The following is an 18,322-nucleotide window of genomic DNA, read 5'->3' as shown; positions in this document are numbered from 1 at the left end:
AAAAAACCAACCACCCCCCAACTCTGCCATTTTCATTGTGATCAAAAGGTCTGTTTCTTAAAAAAAACAAAAAAACCTTTTTGACACGTTTTCCAAGTAGCTCCGCTTAAGTAAACCCTGACAATGCTGAGGTTTATCAGAGACACTACGATGTGGCCAAGGTCATACATTATCCATACGAGAACTGAGGTCAGGACCCAGGCATCTGAATCCCACTGTTCAGCCTTCCTATCTCGTTTACACTGGGGTAAATGAAGTCGGTGGAGAACAAGAATGGTCATAGGATAAAGGTGCTTGATGTGGATACTGTTCCTGACTCTGGCAGATTTGAGCTGTGACCTTGGGCATGCTGCTTGATCTCTCTGTGCCTCAGGTCCCCATCTGTACCATGAGGATAATATTTCTTTTCTCTCCTCCTTTGTCTGTCTTGTCTATTCTGATTGTAAGCTTTTTGGGCCAGGAGCTGTGTTTGTGCAGCGCCCAGCACAGTGGGGCCCTGATCCTGAGTAGTGCTCCCCTAACACAAACTTGATGTGGGCTGTGACAAGGTGACCTTGTTCGAGTCCCTATCTGCACTTCCACCTACCCATCCAATGGCTCTGCTTTCCTCTCAGGATGCCAGCCGCTTGCCCTCTTGCAGGGTATTGTAATGTCGGTAGCTATGGAACTGCTGTGGGGTGTTTTTCTCTGCCATGGGCGTGAGCAGCACATTTAATTAGGGTGTGCATCCAGGAAATTTACATTCGGGTGTGTACATTTTCATTAGGGTGTGCACCCAGCTATTCAGGTAATCTTTATGAGGAATGTCAAACTGAACTCCACTGGCGGGCGCACACCTATGTTCTCTGCCCTGCATCTGAAGCATTTCCAGTGTGTGCTGGTAAATGGGAAAACCGTCCAAAGCTCTTCCACCCCTCCCCATTGGCCAGCACTAGGGGAGAGTGCAGCAGGCAAGCTCCCCTGCTTGGGGGGCAGCTCCTGGAGGCTTTGCACCTCCGAGGCACATTGGGCTTCCCCCATAAAGTCAGTGGAGCTGAAGTCTGGTCCACAGCACTCTCAGAGCTAGTGAGCTCCAACCTGCTGCCCAGGGACCTGCTAACAGTGGCTAGGGTAGAGGACTGGCAAAATGCAGGAGGTCCCGATTGAGCCACAGCTTCTATATAAACCCTAACCCAGCACAGGACGTTGTCTGTGCAACTGAGATCCAAGCGGCTCTGGGGTGTGTGCCTCTCGCTGCCCATCCTCGGCTTGGCTTTCTGGCATTCCCCCAACCCAGCTTGACTCCTGGTGTCTGACTTGTGGTTCCGGCCTCCAGTTTGTCTCCTGCCTCTGACCCCCTGGTATCCCGACCCGATTCTGGTTCCCGATTCGTGGTTCTGCTTTCAAGTTTGTCTCCTGCTTCTGGTCTCCCAGTATCCTGACCCAACCAGCTGTTGACTCCTGTCTCGTGACTGTGGACTGTGGACCTTGGCACTAGGTCTGGCTGCCCATGGCGCTGAATAATCATTTTATGGCTAAATCATAAACAGAATCGAAGTTCAGACAGGTATCAGAACAAAGCATAATGATGATTCCCTACAGAAATTCAGTGACGGGTACAAAAGTGGAGTCCTAGAGAGTGTGGTTGGTGCATTCAGCTGTGTCATAAAATGTAGCGAGAGTAATATGGCCATTAATGTGGTGAAGGGGAAAGAGGGTGCTTCATTTGGCTGAAGTATATTTGGTGTATTTGCCTTTCTTTTGATTGCATTTAGGCAATTCATTTATTTGCAACATGCCAAAGGAATGCGAGAAAGGGACATGCACCAGAATGAGCTCCAAGCTGTGTCTGTTGAAGGGGACTCCTCCAGCCTGCAAAAAGTGATACTAGACATAAACAGCAATCGGCTGGAGCAAGATATGGTTCAGAGAAAGGCAGCAGATGAAGGAGGTGCCATGAAGCAGCAAGCTGAGGAAAAGAACATAACATTGGCATCCCGTGAGAAGCAAGCTGGGGGTAGGCGCAATCCCCCAGCACCCACGGGGAAGGAAGTCAATGTAAAGAGCGTAGACAAAGACCAAGCAAAACCAAAGGAGACCCCTGTGTCAACTAAGCCCAGTGCCCTGAGACCCATACCACAAGGCAAGGTTCATCCCACCCCCAGGGTGCAGAACGTGCCTTCTCCCACAACTCAGTATGTCACGACTCAGGCTCCTGCAGTGACAGAAAAGAGAAGGCTGAAAATTGCTGACTTCAAGTCCGAGCCTCAGTGGGATTTTGAGGACCGCTATATCTTGGACAGTTCATCCCCCCAGTCAGTAAGTGATTACTGTGTGTTCTGGCCACATATACAGCTGGGTGGATCCTATACATTTGCCTCATTGTTAGCCTCCACTTTAGTTTTTCCAAGTCGCATATTTTCCTGGGTTTTTTGATTAGCTTCTCGTATGGATGGATGGTTTGCACAGCAGATGTCCAGGGCTCAAATGGAGGAAGTATTGCGTGGATTGTAAGGCAGGGCAGAATTTGGCCTTTTGTTCAAAACAATAAAGTTTAATATATAACTACTGAGAAGGATAGGGGGTGTTCATCTTCCCCAGACCGGCCCTGGGATTAGCCTCTCACATGGGCCAATTGTTCCTATTTAGGAGGGACAATCCTTATTTTTCAGCAAAAGAAATTATTCTTCCCCCACCTTCCCCCTTCTATCCTACCAGAAATAAATCCCTCTGCCCCAGTCTATTGCATGGGGGACTAGTGATGGATTCCAGTTTTCCCACACATTAATAGGCTTGAAATATTGGCATCTTTGCTGGAGGCACAGTCCAGATCACAATGGAGCATCAGGGTAGGTCTCCCTGCAGGGCCTGAATGTGCATTTGAAAGGGAGTATTTGCATTTTTAGAAGGAATATGGGATCAAGGTGGACTCAGAGCCTATTTGTATTTGTGTATAGGTTTTTCCTGGGGAGTAATTATAGGGCCCAAAGCCAGCTCATTTTGGTCGTCTTACCACGTGACAGTTCCTGGTTTGTGGGAAGACCGTGAGAAGACCAGATCTTGTAATTTCAGCCCCATAAATGGCTTCCTGAGGCAAAGGAATAAAGCCCCTGAGAAACATAAACTCAAATGCCAAGTTTCAGGGCTTATTCTGGAGTCTACAGAACATGAAGGCCACTAGGTGTTTCTTCTGTGTCCAGGCTGGCAACACCAAAGACTTTTATCTTTAACTTCTGCTCCTTCATTCCTCCGCCCCCTGCCATCCTCACGTTCTCTGCACCTCTCAGGTCCTGCCAGCTCATAAAAAAAATATGCAGAGCGCTCTCACAGAGTGAAACGTGAGGGAGTTGAATTCGGAATCCTTCCCTTGGCAATCCTGGCCAAGCTCAATGTGCTGGTGGAGAAAGCACTCAAAGGAGCCAGTGACCATCACTTTCTGGTTTCTCATAAGATGTCTCCCTCTCCTGTATGCCAGGGGCATTAATTACTTTGGAGAAGGCAGAGATTCACTATTATCATCCACAGTCTGAAATTATTGATGACTGCAGTGAGAAGAATGGGAATATTAATGACACTAGAGTCTAGTCCCTGAAATTAATACATACTCTTGGGTGGATTTTGTCCCCCAAAAATGCAGTTTCAGGGTGACTGAAATAGTTCACCAATTCCAGTTGAATGCAGCAAACAGTTTCATCTGAATAAATAATTAAAAGATTTTTTTTAAAGTCAAAATGGTTTTTGTGTTGAAATTTAGTGAGTTTTGTTTTAAAATCTTTGAAAAGGGATAAAAAGAAGATTCCAAACATAACTAAATGAAAAACTGAAAAAAACTCATTATTGGCTGAAATATTTTTTAGTTTTAGGGTGGAGGTTGTTTTAGAGAGAGAAACTGAGAAATTTCAGTTTTTGTTCCACCCGAAACTGTATTTTTTTCAGTTTGATGCCACTGTTTGAACTAGGTATTGAATCCATCTACAGTGATGTCAATGACCATGCCAAACAGGAGATGTGAGAGAATTGCTGGGGTTTTATCACTTACAGATTTATCTTTTGGTTTAAAGAGCAATGGTGGTTTATAAGTGTTCTGGCTACTGCCATATTATGATCCTGTTGCAGGTCAGTCCCTTCCAGCCGTGAAGTGGTGATAATCATCACAATGCAAATGAGATGCCTGGACTAGCGTGTTGTTGAGTCACAAAAAAAGAAACAGCAGCACCCAAGGATGTGAGATTCACCCCACCCCCGTTCATCTTGATGGGTTGCTAAATGTGAAGCTGTTATTACAGTAATGCTTAAATAACAGTGTTAATTGTTAACCTCTGGTAATTATCTCCTACTCAATTCCCATTTACCTCTGGTAAATTGCCTTGCTCACCCATTCTCACCTCCTACTCAATGACTGTCATTAGGCCTCAAGTACCCGGCTTTCATCCACCTCCCCCGTTGTTCTCTGTGCACTTGTATATGTATATGATGCTCCTATGTTTCTCATTTCTACCTCTGCATCTGATGAAGTAAGCCTCACCTCACGAAAGCTTATGCCTGCTAAAATTAAATTTGTTAGTCTTTAAAGTGCCCCAGAACTCTCCTTGTTTTTGCTGTATACAGACTAACACAGCTACCCTCTGGAAGTGTTAACTGAGTCACTCCTGAGGGATCTGCCAGATACACCCAGTAGCAACTGCATGTGACTTGTGTGATGGGATAGACAGCCCAATTCCCAGCCTTCTGCATGGAGTGCGGGTACCATCAGGATTTGGAGGGGGCAGCAGTGTGTGCAAAAGAAGCATGCCACTCTGGGTGGATAGGATGGAAGGATGAGCCCTGCGACTGCTAGAGGTCTGGCATACCATTTTGGTTCTTTCCTATAGACATAGTAAAGAGTGTAGTCTAATGGCTGGGTCCTTGCAGCTCGTTGATGAGCTATTGCTGTTTGGGAAGAACAGTAGCTCCAGGGTGCCAAGGGAAGAGCCCTTTGGATGCTAACGTTCTTACGGAGCTGGTGTAAGGATAGTAATCTTGCATTTATATAGTGTCTTTCAGCAAATGGAGGGATGGTTCCCCAGGTATCCAGGTGCCGAATCACCTAGTTACCCTTCAGTGAGAGGGAGACTTGCTTGTGCTTAGCTGGGTCTCCGCCCCCTGACACCACCAGTCTGCTAGCCACCCAATGCTTTCCTCCGGGTGAGGCCAGCCCTTACTTTGCCTTGCAAGTTAAGGAGCCTCGGAGAGAAGATTCTGGGATGAAAATCTCATAGACCCAGAACTACCTGAGCAGCTGCCCAACCCAGTTTTGTTCAAAAGAACCTAAGAACGGCCAGGGTCAGACCAATGGTCCATCTAGCCCAGTATCCTGTCCTCTGACAGTGGCCAATGCAAGGTGCTTCAGAGGGAATGAATGGAACAGGTCATCATCAAGTGATCCATCCCATCGGCCATTCCCAGCTTCTGGCAAACAGCGATCCCTGCCCACCCTGGCTCATCGCCATTGATGGACCTATCCTCCACGAACTTAGCTAGTTCTTTTTTGAATCCCGTGTTTGCTTAAGTAGCAGACTCCCATTCTCTGCGGACCAGCCACACAAGGGGATGGTAACTCAAGCCAACTGCTGGATTTGACTCACACACATACCCCTTGTGGTGTGTTGACCTACCCACTGGATGGCAGTGGTGGGAGACTCATAGCTCGGAAGCTGGCTGTGTGTCTCTGTGGTCCCTCCACGAGGTTTCCAAATCATGCCTGCGGCATTCACAGTCAGGAGTAGGTCCCAATTATTTCCCTGCTGATCTGAAAACTGCTGCGCATGACTGCAAGAGGGGCTTGTGCAGCTGTCCTGTATAAGCCATTAAGGCGCCTTTAACCAGCGCACTGCGTTTTGCAGAGTTTAGTTAATCTTCCAGTCAGCGCTGTAGGCTCAGAACTCAACCCATTCTGTACCGCAATGAGCCTTGACTAAGCCGTAAAGCTGCAGGGATTTGGCGCTGCACAGGAGATTGGGGCTTAGCCTTACAGCCAGCTTGCTGCACGAAGTAACTAGATGTGGGGGAGTTTCTTCGTGACGATCAGCGCTCGCTTTGCCGAGGTGCCCAAAGGGTGGGTGTGGCTCGTGGGGTTTGCTACGACGCAGGCCAACGGCAGCGTCTGAGCCCAGGTAAGATCAGGGCCCTACCTTGGTGCAAAGGAGGCATCGACCTGGGCCTAGCCCAGCTCCTGCTTCAGGGAGTCCTACTGGTGGCGTGGTGTGGTGGTGCTGTTACTCCCTTTCTGGTAGGACAGCTAGAGGGGGTTGGTAAACTTTTTGGGGCAGGGACTGTCTTTTAGATCTGGGTTCGTACAGCGCCTAGCGCAATGGGTCCTGGTCTAGGACTGGGGTTCCTAGCTGCAACCACAACACAAATCAATAATAATAATAACAGGAGGGGCTGGCCCGTGAGTTGCATGAGACGCAGGCTTCTGAAAGAGCAAGACTGCACGCAACCATGCAGTTCGCTTGTGCTCACGATCAGCCCTGCCCCAGCTGCTCCCTCCCTGCCTGTAGCTGCAGGTTTCTGTTGCTGATGCAAACAAACAGTCGATTCCTGGTCATTGTCTATCAAGCCAGGCGCAGGTAGCAGCACACCGAAAGGATGGGTGTTTTTACCTTCGATTCTTAAAATGGGTTAAATTCAGAGCCGGCAGCGCGGCATCTGCCCCGTGGGAGGAGATGCAGAAAGCAGGGAGATGCGTAACTGTAACCCCGTGGAAGCCCTACTAGCAGCTGTAAGGGGATGTGCACCACAGTGACTGACAGGGAGGTCGAGGGGGTTCTTCTCCCAGGAGCAGAGGCGTGGTTAGGGCCTGGGCAGATATGCACATTCAGAGCTGGTGCAAGGGGACTTTCTGCTGCGCGTGGTGTTACTGAGCTCTGTCTGTGTCGAGCAGAAGGGCATGGAGGGCAGCAGGCACATTCAGCAAGGCCTGGTCAGCCACTGCCTCATAAAACCAAAATGGCATTTTTCAAAGGCAAGAGCAGGTACCCCACGGTGGGTGCTCGGGCGCGCCCTGCGTCTGGAAGGGCTTGGCTCTTAGATGCTGCAGCGTGAGCCCAATGCTTTTAGCTGAGGGAGGCCCCCACCTCAGTCCCTGGTGTCGCTGCCAATTTGGACCATCACATAAGACTCGCTTTGTGCTTGCAGCGCTGCTCCGATGGGGTGAGGGCCAACGCCGCCAAGTCTGACTGGCTGCGGGATCTTTTCCTGCCCAACATCACACTCTTCATAGACAGGCGACACTTCAGCGACAGCGAGTGGGCGCGCCTGGAGCATTTCAAACCGCCGTTCGGCTTCATGGAGCTGAACTACTCACGTGAGTCCGGGGGAGGGATGGTGGGCTGGGCTGGGACCAAAGGACCTGCTCCCTCCCTGAAGCTCACAGAGTACCACCCTCCCCACTTGAAGTGCCAGGACAAAACTCCCAAGCTCGGACACACCTGTATTGGGCAAAGGCTGGTTCCTCCTGCTGGGGCAGGGAGGTGTCTCAAGTCGATGACGTTTCACTGAAGTCAAACGAGCGACATAGCGGTGAATCAGGCCCAGGGTTTCCTTTCCTTGCAAAAACTGGTCTTTTTGGTGGCTGCTTTAGTTGAGGGACTCTTGAGGCAAATAGCTTAGCATGTATCCAAGAGGTTATTTGCATGTGTGCTAATAAGCAAGGCAGCGGCAGCCATGCTGGGTAGGATAACCATTAGATGGGCTGTCAGGCCACATGCTCCAGGTCATCAGCTGATTGCCCGTTGGGGTCAGGAAGGAATTTCCCTCCATGGTATATTGTTGCCCTGTGACGTGCATTTCAAGCATGTGGAGCTGTTTCCTCTGAAGCATCCAGTGTGGTCACTGTCAGAGACAGGATAACAAACTACTAGATTACTCACAGGCTGGCTCACATATGGCAATATCGCTGTGTTCCCTTCCCACCCTGAAAGCTCTCCAAAAATGCACCATTCGCTCACCTTCTGTGACAGAAAACCACCTGTCTGTTTTTCAGTTGTGAAGGAGGTCATAACAATGCTGCAACCCAACCGCTACCAGCAGGTCCTCCTGAGCAACGACAGCAGACAGATGCCGACCTGTATCAGCTGTGCTGTGGTGGGGAATGGGGGAATATTAAACAACTCTGGAATGGGCCATGAGATTGACTCCCATGACTACGTGTTCCGGTAAGAGGTTCCTGTTACTTTCCTTTCTCCATCATGCACTTTTCTCTATCGTCTCACCCCCCAATAACACACGTGCATTCCTCACTCCCCTCTACCAACACCCTTCTACTCTCTCTACAGAAATGATCCCACAAAACCCCCCAGAACATGTTTTAACCATGTTTCCAAGTCATTGCTACTGCCCTGCAAAGTCCAAGACTAGATAATCTCTTTGCTCAACCTTATTTAAACCTCCCTGTCGTCTCTGTAATTCCGGCTGGAAATCTCGTAAGGACAGGCTTTCTTTCATTATTCCCAGGTAGTTTTAATTCTGGCAGGGACAAAAAACTACCACTGTTGCTGTGGTCTTTTGTCAGTTCTAGTGCCATGCCGGGACCCAGATATGCAGAGATGACAAGTGAAAATGGGGGTAGGAATCCAAAACCAAGTGTGGAGCGCATGTTTCTGAGCCTTTGGGAAAGTTCTGTCTAGATTCATTCCCCGCTGTAGCTGTCCACCCCCAGAGTGAGAGGCAGTTCCTACATGGTTCAGGTTCAATGCTAGTTTTGGATCAAACCGGTTCAGCCAGCCCTGCTGTGAACACCAACCCAGTGATCAAACCAATATGCTGCTGACTTTGCAATTCTGTTTGATTTTTCTGGCCCAGGGTGAGTGGGGCTGTGATCAAAGGTTACGATAAAGACGTGGGAACAAAAACGTCCTTCTATGGATTCACGTCCTTCTCCTTGGTGGCCTCTGTTGCGACACTGGGGAGCAAATTCAGCAAGATCCCAATGGAAGAAGTAAGTCCAGCACGTGACACATATACACATGCCCTTGGCAAGGTGCTGCTTTGCCTGTGGCCTGCGTTGCTGATCCTGACCCGTGTGAAGGGGAGCAGGCAGAGGTAGCATCGCAGGTCACGGCAGAGAGAGCCTGGCTCTGGATGCCTGCATCTGGGAGCCTGAGTTAGCCCAGTCAAGCATGCCCACTGGCAAGCCATGCTTGAGTCATATCCAGGTAGTGGTGGCCAAACTGGTGCTGCACTAACCCAACTTAGATGCTAGGATCCAGATCCTCAAAGGTATTTAGGCCCCCTAACTCCCACTGAGTGAGGCGCCGAAATACCTTTGAGGATCCGGGCATAGGAGGGCTGGGGGTGGACCCCAGGGTTTGGCGCCCTGCACTAAGCTGGGTCGCTCTAAGAATTGTTTTGCAGCATACGGTGGAAGAACGTCTCTGTCCTTCCCAGGAGGAAGTGCTCTGAGCACACGGGCTGAATAACGTAAAATACTTCTGGCTTGCCTTGCTCCTCGCTTCCGTGGCCTCCGTCCCCGCCAGTAGCAAGGCAAGGATCCAGCTCAATACCACGACCTGTTCCAGCGGTTGGCATTAATGCAACTCCGTTCTGCCCTACATCTCTCTGAGGTAGAGGCTTTTGGCCTGCAGCCACCTTGTGCTGTGATTTTTGTCTGCTCCCCTAGCTGAGCGGCAGTGGGTTGAGTTAGTGCTTGGATGGAAAGTCTTCGTGGCACCCCCAAGTGCTGGAGAGAAGCTGCATTGGGGTGCTCTTTCCTCTGAGCCCGTCCTGGCCTGGCGTGGTGGTAGGGTGCGGTGCGGTGCTGGATGGGCCTCCTTTGGGATGAGGCGGTACACTGAGGCCCTGACCATTATGGTCATTAAATACCCACTTCTACTTATTTTGGCAAGAGCAAGGCATTGATCCAGTGTCGTGGCCGGGTTACATTTCCTTTACCTATCAATCCCCCTGCAATGTCACTTCCTGTTCTACAGCACTATGCTGTGTTGCTGTAGGCTGCTAAACAGCTACTGTGATTCATCCCAGAGGTGGCTGATGTAATCTGTGTTCATAGCTGGTATTTGTAAAGCACTTTGGGCACCTTTGAGATGCAACGTGCTGTAGAGGTGTGAGACTGCATTACTCTGGTGCACTGAATTCTGCTCAGCATAGGCGAAAATCCAGTGGCAGCGGTGCAGGGGAAGCTGGCCTCCATTCCACTTTTCAGTTCTATCTAATTTAATTTGATCTAACTGATCTGAGAGCTTGTCAATTTGGGAGTCGTGAACAGACATCAGAATCATAACTAGAGCTGAGAGAACAGTTGATTTTTCAGCTCTGTGGCCAAACCGAAAAATCTCCTCTCTCCCAATTTTTTTTCATTTTTTTTAATTTTATTTTGGGGTGTTTTACTGGTTAATGGTTTTTGTTTTCTTTTGTTTTGTAATAACTCTCGCTAAATTTATAAATGAAACATTTATTTCAAATGAAAAGTTGAAATGTTTTCATTTTGAAAATGTTGAAACAAAGTAGTTTGACTTTCTCTCCTTTCCTTTCCTTTCTAAACTATTTGTGAATTTGGTTAAGTTCTTGAGTAATTCTGGTCAGCCCCAAAGTGCATTTGTCATCAAATAAACCATTTACTGGAAAAATTTTCATCATGAGAACCCTGCCCTATTCATGTGGCTATATGGGAGGGGAAGTTAGAAAGGGGTGGGGGGTCTGAATATTGAAAAGGGGTCCTGTTATGTGACAGGGTGAGAACTACTGATCTAATGATTGTCTCTGTCTGTGTAGTTACATATCTGATCTAATCTGTCTTTTCCCTGTCTCTTACCTGCCTCTCTTTCTACAAGTGTATGTCTTGCTCATCACTGTGGTATCAGAACTCAGACCTGTATTGGTCATTATCACCCTGAAACAACAGCTGTGTCTTTTGCTGTTCTTTACAAGTTCATACATGGAAAATATATAACCATTTTCCATTCAGTTTACCTCCCTTTCCTGTTTCCATGAGATATAATTAGCAATAACTGACCCTGGCTCTATGCCCAAAAAACCCAGTGAGCCAGGGCTCCTGTTTACTTTTCATTTTTAATACCCGTCTCCCTCTGATGTCAGCCACTAACTCTTCCTTGGTGGGTTTTCTAGGGAATCAAATACCTTCACTTCCTGGAGGGCGAAAGGGATTACGAGTGGCTGAAGGCTCTCCTGCTGAAGAAGAACGTCAGGAAGGGATTTTTGGACCAGTATGGGTAAAACAGGCTACCACTACCATATGCCCTGTTCTTTAGCGGTGAAGCTCTCTGCAGCCTCCACTCCCTTTGTGCAGCGCTGTGTGAAGCCCCACTAAGAACTTTTTAACATGAAATCCTGCAAGCAGCAACTGATCAGAATTCATTTGTTACCTTTTTCTTCTGGAGGAGGAGAGCACTTGCGATCACTACAGCTCCTGTGGCACTTTTCACGAGAGGAGATGCCTTTGTATTCCAGTGTCCTGGCTTAATTCCAGTGTGAGCAGTTACCTGCTGCCAGTCTAAATTTAAAAAAAATTCCCCTTGTAGTTTCATTTGGAGAAGTCAGGTTTCCCGTCTGCTCCTAAAACTTTTGTGCATTGCTGCAGGAATGGCTGTCGCATGTGTTAGAAATAACCAAACAGGGTGTCCCGGGGGCGGATTGGGGTGCCGGTTGCCCTTTATTGCCTGCTCGTTCCACCTCGACGCCACGAGTGAGCAACGAGGGGGTTACTTTACAGTTCTTTTATCCATAACAGTATGTAAATGTATACGTTTCCAGCAACTGCCCATTGACCCTCATTTAGTTACATTGACACCTATAAAATGAATATTAACAACTACAAGGTGATACAATTATACCCATCCCTGTTTGTTGTTTACAGGATTACCATACAGCGGGCAGGCACATCACCTTAAAACCTATTAATTTTACACTAACATTCTTTGAAGTAAAGGCATGCCAGGGGGAGAAGGAAGATAATGCTTTCTTCCCACCAAAAGACCTTGCACAGAAATAGCAATAGACTTATCCCCTGCGCAGATGGCCAGGAAGGGAGGAAAAGAAGAGAGCTAACAGAATCTAACTAGAATTCATACCAATTAGCAGAAACAAGGTTTGCCCGTGCCTTGACCCCATTCCCCATAACTTAGGCCTGACCACTTGTCCAGCTTTTAACTCTTTACTCTCCTACAGCATGCCACCCCAGAAGTGGCTGCATTTGAGTGTTGGGTGTGTGAATGCTACTGTCTGTGGGTCAGTAACTTGTAAAATGCTTTGTGAGTCTCCTGGATGCAATGTGCTGTTTAGAGCTGGGTGAAATTTTTCAAATGAAACTTTTTTCTGGAAAAATAATGCAGTTTTGGGTCAACCAAAATATTTCACAGGTTTGTGCAGATTTTGGCAAGTTGTTTTGGTTGAGAAAAACCAGAAATAGAAAAGTCTGGAAACATGCAAACGTTTTGTTTCATGATTTGACATTTTCAAAATGAAATGTTATGACTTTTTGCTTCAAATTTACCCTTAACCTTATTCATTTATTTATTTTAACTTGAAGAGAAAAAATATCTTAACATCAACATGAAACGTTTCCTTTCAGGTCAAAGAAAACATTTTGTTCAAACCCAAACTAATATTTTTTTTTTACTTTTTGATGCATTAAAAATTCTAAGAAGTTTCAGTTTGATGCTATATTAATTTTTTCTTTGAGCTTTTCAGAGTAGCCAGTGGAAAAAAAACCCATTATGGGCACATCTCTAGTGTTGTTATTTTATTCATTCATTTATTTATTTGGTGTTGTGATGGCTCCTGGAGGGCTTCCATTGAGGAATCAGGGCCCCATTGTTCTAAATCCTATACACACATTACAGGAAAAGATGGTCCCTGCCCCCAAATTGCTTATATTATAAAGCTACAAGAAGGTGAAGGTTTTGTGCTGTTCTGGGAAATGCTCCAGAATAAATTAGCATCATGTCTGTTTGTTTCAGCCCTCAACAACATGCATGATGGGGCCTGATGATTTTCACAGAGTGAACTGAATGGTTAGAACACACACTTATCCAGAATCTATTTCCTTTCCCTTCCCTAGGCCCAGACCACGTGACAGATTCAGTAAGGATTTCAAACTGGACAATTATCTGGTCGTTCACCCTGATTTCCTCAGATACGTGAAAAACAGGTCAGTAACTGGGGGGTTATTTGCCAAGGTGAGTGCCATCTCTGTCTGTCTCCGAAAGGCCGCTTGCAGATTCTGTCCCCTTCATTCTTTCATTCCAGCCCTCTTCCTCACAACCCCAGTCACACAGAGGGTGAAATTCACTCCCATGGAGACACCAAGCACAAGGCCTATGTAATTCCTAAGCAAAACTTCAGCGGTGTCTAGCCCTCATGCTGACCCTCTGCCAAAGGGTGGATTTCACCTATAAGAAGCTGAGAGTTGGAGAGGGACCGGCAGGGCAGATTTTTTTTTCAATATACAAGAGAAAAGAGTAGAGCAATTGACCTATCAGGACAAACTAAGGTCCTGATCCTGCCAACGGCTCAGAGTGGGTGGAGCCTCTGCACGCACGCAGAGTTCCATTGAGGTCAAGTTACAGAATCAGGGCCGAATTGTCTGGTGTCGTGCCTTTCACAGGGGCCAGTGCTAGATACCTCAGTGGAAACCATAAACCCCCTGCAATGAACTTGCTTCCTGACCCTGCCATCATTTTATGTCCTGAAGTATGAGGATGGATAATTGTTTATTCTGACCCTGGCTAGTGTTACTGCTGTTGCCATTCCTTTATAACTGTCTAATCCTTTTTAGAAACATACAAAGTGACTTGCCTTAGTAACAACTGCTCGTAGCAGGTTCCATGTGTACATAAATAAGATGCAGGAAAAATTACTTCCTTTTGCCCCCATTTAAAACTTGTTGCCTTTCAATTGTTTTGAGTGCCCACTTGTGCTTATCCTGGGAGAAATGGACCATCCTTTATCTTACAGACATCAGCTTACTCTGCCCCTTTCCAACCTAAAGAGTGCTAGGGCTCTATTCTGTCCTACCCTTGCATGGAAACCTTGTGTCTCTGATCCGTACATCATTACACAAAACACACATGCCCCCGATAGCTTTCATTCCCTGTCTCTTAGGCTCTTCTACGTCTGCTGTTTCTGTCCTACAAGTGGATGGGATAGTGAGATACCTGACCAGTGCAACGCCCTATAAATGTTATCCTGGGGACTGTGTGCGTGCGCGTGCATCATATCATCATGAATTTAAATACTAACCCCGCAAAACCAGTACTTCTGATGGGTGCGGCACTCTTCTGGCAGCCAATCAGCCATGCGTGGCAGTTCCCTGTTGTTTTCAGAGGTGGTACTTCCTGATGGGACTCTATGCTCAATAGAGCTATTCTGTCATCCCATCGGCAGGTCAAACCACCCCACCCATCTATGCCGGGGAAGGAGGGTGAGTCCAGTTTGGCACCTGTGGGAGTCATTCTGAGCGCTATGGAAGCACAGTGTGAGCCCAGGGTCAGGATGAGTCAAGATGTTGGCGTGTCAGATCTCAGAGGGGTGGAAGTGCATGTGGGTGAGCGAGATCCCCAGTTTTCCAGCAGTCTGGCCTGAATTTTTGGTGGGACCAAACCAGAATCAAAGACTGGTTGACCCTTATCTTAATGCTGATAACATTAAGATCACAGGGGAGACAGAGACGCAGCACTGGCCCCCAGAAAGTGTGCATCATGCATTGGACGTGGGGATGGACAGGTTGTCCATCACACCTGGAAACCGTACTCTTCCTTGTGTCCTGCTGCAGGTTTCTAAGATCCAAAACTCTGGATATGCCCTACTGGAGTCTGTACAGACCCACCACAGGGGCCTTCTTACTGCTGACCGCCCTCCATCTCTGTGACCGGGTAAGGACTCCATGGTGCTGCTGATCTCCACAGCACTGCCTATAATGGGCCAAAGGCAGTGACCCATAGCCCTAGTTGGTGAGAGGGAGGATGTTCTAGTGGATTGAGCATGGGTCTGGTAGCCAGGAAGTGTGCAGTTCTAATCCAGCTCTGTCACCAACTTCCTCGCTGGCCTTGAGTGAGTCATTTAGGGCCTCGTTTTCCAAAGCACTGAGCAGCTGCAGCTCCTGTGGGCTTGCTTTGCAGTTGTGGCTGCTCAGCACTAAGGGAAATCAGGAGCCCTTAACTTCGCTGTGCCTCAGTTTCCCCATCTGGAAAATGGGTATTGTGACGATCATTAAACAAGGGAAGTTTGGACTCTATGAAAATTGAGTGAGGACCTCGCAATTTGGCCTAATAATAACAATGTATGGGATAAACGCTTCTTGCAAAATGTAAATCTTCAAGGAGCAAAATCCTAGGTTTGATGGACAGCTCTAAGTCTGTGATCATGTTACTTCTCTTGATTACGTTGTCTCAGGAAGCCCATATTCCTAGCAGACCCATGGGACGGGCACTCAGCCTCTGGCTGTGCTGGAGGGGAGGGAAGGAATGGGATGGAGGGACATAGTCTGTCATGTGTCAGCACCCGTTGTGGCCAGCTAAGGAACCGCATTGCAGACTGACCTGGGGGTAGACAATCTAAGTGTCCCACTGACTCGGGGGAGGAAGTGGATTGAGGACAACAAGATCAATGGCAAAAACACCCCTACAGGTTAAGGACACCTGACCTGGTCTTCCTTTTATGTCGGCTGGGAGTGTAACTCCCCTGGCTTCCGCGGAGTGTGTGTGAGAGCACGACAGCGGTCTTTGGAGTCAAGGTTCCTAGGTTGGTCTGGCTGGAACCCTACATATAGCAATCTGGGAGGCAAAGTACCCCTTGCCCTAGCTGCAGAGACCCCACACTTACCTCCCCATTTGGAAGCAGCTCCCCTCTTTGATATCCATGCCTGCCCAGCTTCTGACATCTCTGTCTCTGAAGCCCTCTTCTAACCCACTGAGCCCTTCTGGCTTTTCCAGGTGAGTGCCTATGGCTATATCACAGATGGCTACCAAAAATACTCGGATCACTATTACGACAAGGAACGGAAACGCCTGATCTTCTACACCAATCATGACTTCGATCTGGAGCGCAGAGTGTGGAAAAACCTCCATGATGCAAATGTCATGAAACTCTACCAGCGATCCTGACCTGGGGCTGAAGAGACATTGGCTGGAGAGCTTGACTCTCTCCGGCAAAAGGGGCCTATGGGAAAAAAACGTGAGAGGCAGGGCTGTGTCCTGACTTCAAGTCATATTCTACTGATTTTTGTGAAGGTGTGTTAATTTTTTGGCACCAGAAATCTTCTGTCTCAGGGCATTGTTCCAGGAATGTGTGCCCGCTGCCCCCCACTTACAGGGCAGGAAAGAAGCACCAAGCAAACAGCAGGACTTCCCCAACTCAGAAGAACATACATGCAGCCAGTGCAGGGCTGAGTGTTACAAAAGCCATCGCAGGTACTCGTGATCAGGGCGTTGGGTTTGCAGCACGAAGTCATTGGGAGGGAGGATTCCAAAAAGGAGGGCTCAGCAGGTCAAAGATTGTTTTGGCCTGATTCCATTTGGGAGCCTTTTGCTAGTGGCAGGATGCCATGTCTGGGGGGTATCCGAACGGGTTTTCTTAGGAAAGGGAATCACCTTCCAGGGGTGCAGCAGTCCCTGGGGAAGGGGAGTCATCCTGGACCACCGTGGTGAGTCCCAATTGCGCTGGGCTCCAGGAGTCCCATTTAAGAGCCTGCCTTGCGCTCAGAGACTAACCATTGCTCTGCTCCCCGCCCTTCTGCTGTGTCACCGTCAGCCTCTCCGTGTAATTGTTGTGGTTGTTTTGGGAAGGGGGATTTGTGCCTGAGCACAGTCCTTGTAGACCCAGTCCTGATTCTCCCACTCGGTTTTATCCCTTTTTTTGCCTGCCCTGTGTGCAATTAGACAGATCCCATCCAGGTGGGGCTCGTTTTTTTCCAGGCAGTTACCAATATGCTCCAACGGTTAGCACTTGGTATGTGGCACCAGGACTCCTGTCTTCTATTCCTGGTTCTGCCACTGACTTGCCCTGTGACCTTGAGTAAATCACATATCTCTGTGCCTTGGTTTATAATCAGTAAAATGGGCATAAAAACTCTTTACCTCTCAAAGGGCTTGTGATCAGCACTGTGTCAATAACTGGTTTTTAGTTTTGCTGGCTAAAAATTGTTTTGGGTCAACCTGAAACAAATATTTTTGTCTGCTCACTGAAAAAAGTAAAAAATAAATCAATCGACATTCATTTCAGGTAAAAAAAAATGTTTACAGCAACCCGAAAATAAATATTTTGTTTCGTTTTTGAGTTTAAACTTTTTTTTTTTAATTGAAGTAAAATTCTAAATGAAAAGTTGTTTTGGACTGAAAAAATCAAAATGTTTCTGGTTTTTTTGGATTTTTTTGTTTTTGTTTTGCTTTTTTAGACCAAAACAATTTGGCGAATTTAACACAAATTCGCTAAATGTTTCGGTCGACCTAAATCCGCATTTTTCAGCAAAAAAAATGTCAGCCAATTCAGCTCTACTTGTGAGGCTGGACTAGCAGAATAGCTCTGGAAGATGTTAGAGAACGACGCTGTATTATTAGTATAATAGTCTTAGCTCTAGGTGTTAATTTAGCTACTGGTTGTCTCCCGGCCACCATGTGCCGCTTCTTAACACATCCGGCTTTCGCTAGCCTGGGGAGCCCTGCATGGATACAGCAGCATCATTGAACCGCCAGCCAACCTGCTGAATGCAGCACAGGCGGGGGGAGACCATCTGTTTTCGTTGCAGTCAATGTGACAATTCCTCGCATTCAGGACTGGGCCCCTTCGGATTAACAATCCTCCCTCATTTGGGGCCTGACCGCTATCTTCATGGCAGGTTGAGGTGCTCAGCACCTTGTAAGACACGTTCAGGATCTCACAGGATTAGTTACTGGAAGTAGCAGGTAGCACCTGCCAGATATTTCTAGCCAATAAGTGTGGTGATTCCTGGGGCTTTGCACCCCTGCTCATCTCTGAGTGGCGTACGCAGACGGCAAAGCTGGGACCTATCACTAGATGGGGTTTGCAGGCGAAATATGCAGCGGTGTTTTGGCTAGGGAGGTTTTTGCTCTTTGCAACCTCAAGAGAAGCGTGTTTGTTTCACACTCTCACCATAGGCGTGCCTACAGGGTGTGCCGGGTGTGCTCAGGCACATCCTAATGCAGGGGTTTCAAACACACCGCCCTTTTGTATCCGGCCCGCGAACCAAGCTGAGGGTAGAACTGCCGCCGAAAGAGTGGAGGGCGCACAATTTCTCGGTGGACGGCAAGACACGGCGAGCTGCCGCCGAAAACGAAGGAGCTGCGAGATTTTGCGGCGGATGGGATCTGCC

The 18,322-nt window shown here is 47.8% G+C and overlaps 1 protein-coding gene across 7 annotated transcripts in view; it reads left to right on the top strand.

Annotated features, from left to right (window-relative positions):
- The window catches only part of ST6GALNAC1 (ST6 N-acetylgalactosaminide alpha-2,6-sialyltransferase 1), a 45,095-nt gene extending 27,832 nt beyond the window's left edge, over window positions 1–17,263 (top strand). For 3 of the 7 annotated variants that reach the window (XM_067547620.1, XM_067547619.1, XM_067547617.1), the window contains 7 exons: window positions 7,156–7,324; window positions 8,003–8,174; window positions 8,821–8,956; window positions 11,104–11,207; window positions 13,055–13,144; window positions 14,768–14,867; window positions 15,927–17,263. In XM_067547620.1, the coding sequence (XP_067403721.1) occupies window positions 7,156–7,324; window positions 8,003–8,174; window positions 8,821–8,956; window positions 11,104–11,207; window positions 13,055–13,144; window positions 14,768–14,867; window positions 15,927–16,097 (942 nt within the window). In that variant the 3' untranslated portion in view covers window positions 16,098–17,263. Of the gene's footprint in view, window positions 1–1,540; window positions 1,547–1,754; window positions 2,299–7,155; window positions 7,325–8,002; window positions 8,175–8,820; window positions 8,957–11,103; window positions 11,208–13,054; window positions 13,145–14,767; window positions 14,868–15,621 lie in introns of those variants that run through there. The other 4 variants (XM_067547614.1, XM_067547613.1, XM_067547616.1 and 1 more) reach the window with 3 other exon arrangements.
- Window positions 17,264–18,322: the final 1,059 nt, after the last annotated feature.

This window comes from Emydura macquarii, unplaced genomic scaffold (genome assembly GCF_026122565.2).
Source record: "Emydura macquarii macquarii isolate MOO-44397 ecotype Brisbane River unplaced genomic scaffold, CSIRO-AGI_Emac_v2 contig_1230, whole genome shotgun sequence".
Lineage (NCBI taxonomy): Eukaryota > Metazoa > Chordata > Testudines > Chelidae > Emydura > Emydura macquarii.
The sequence above is the reverse complement of the archived record's forward strand: the minus strand, read 5'-3'. Positions and strand labels throughout refer to the sequence as shown.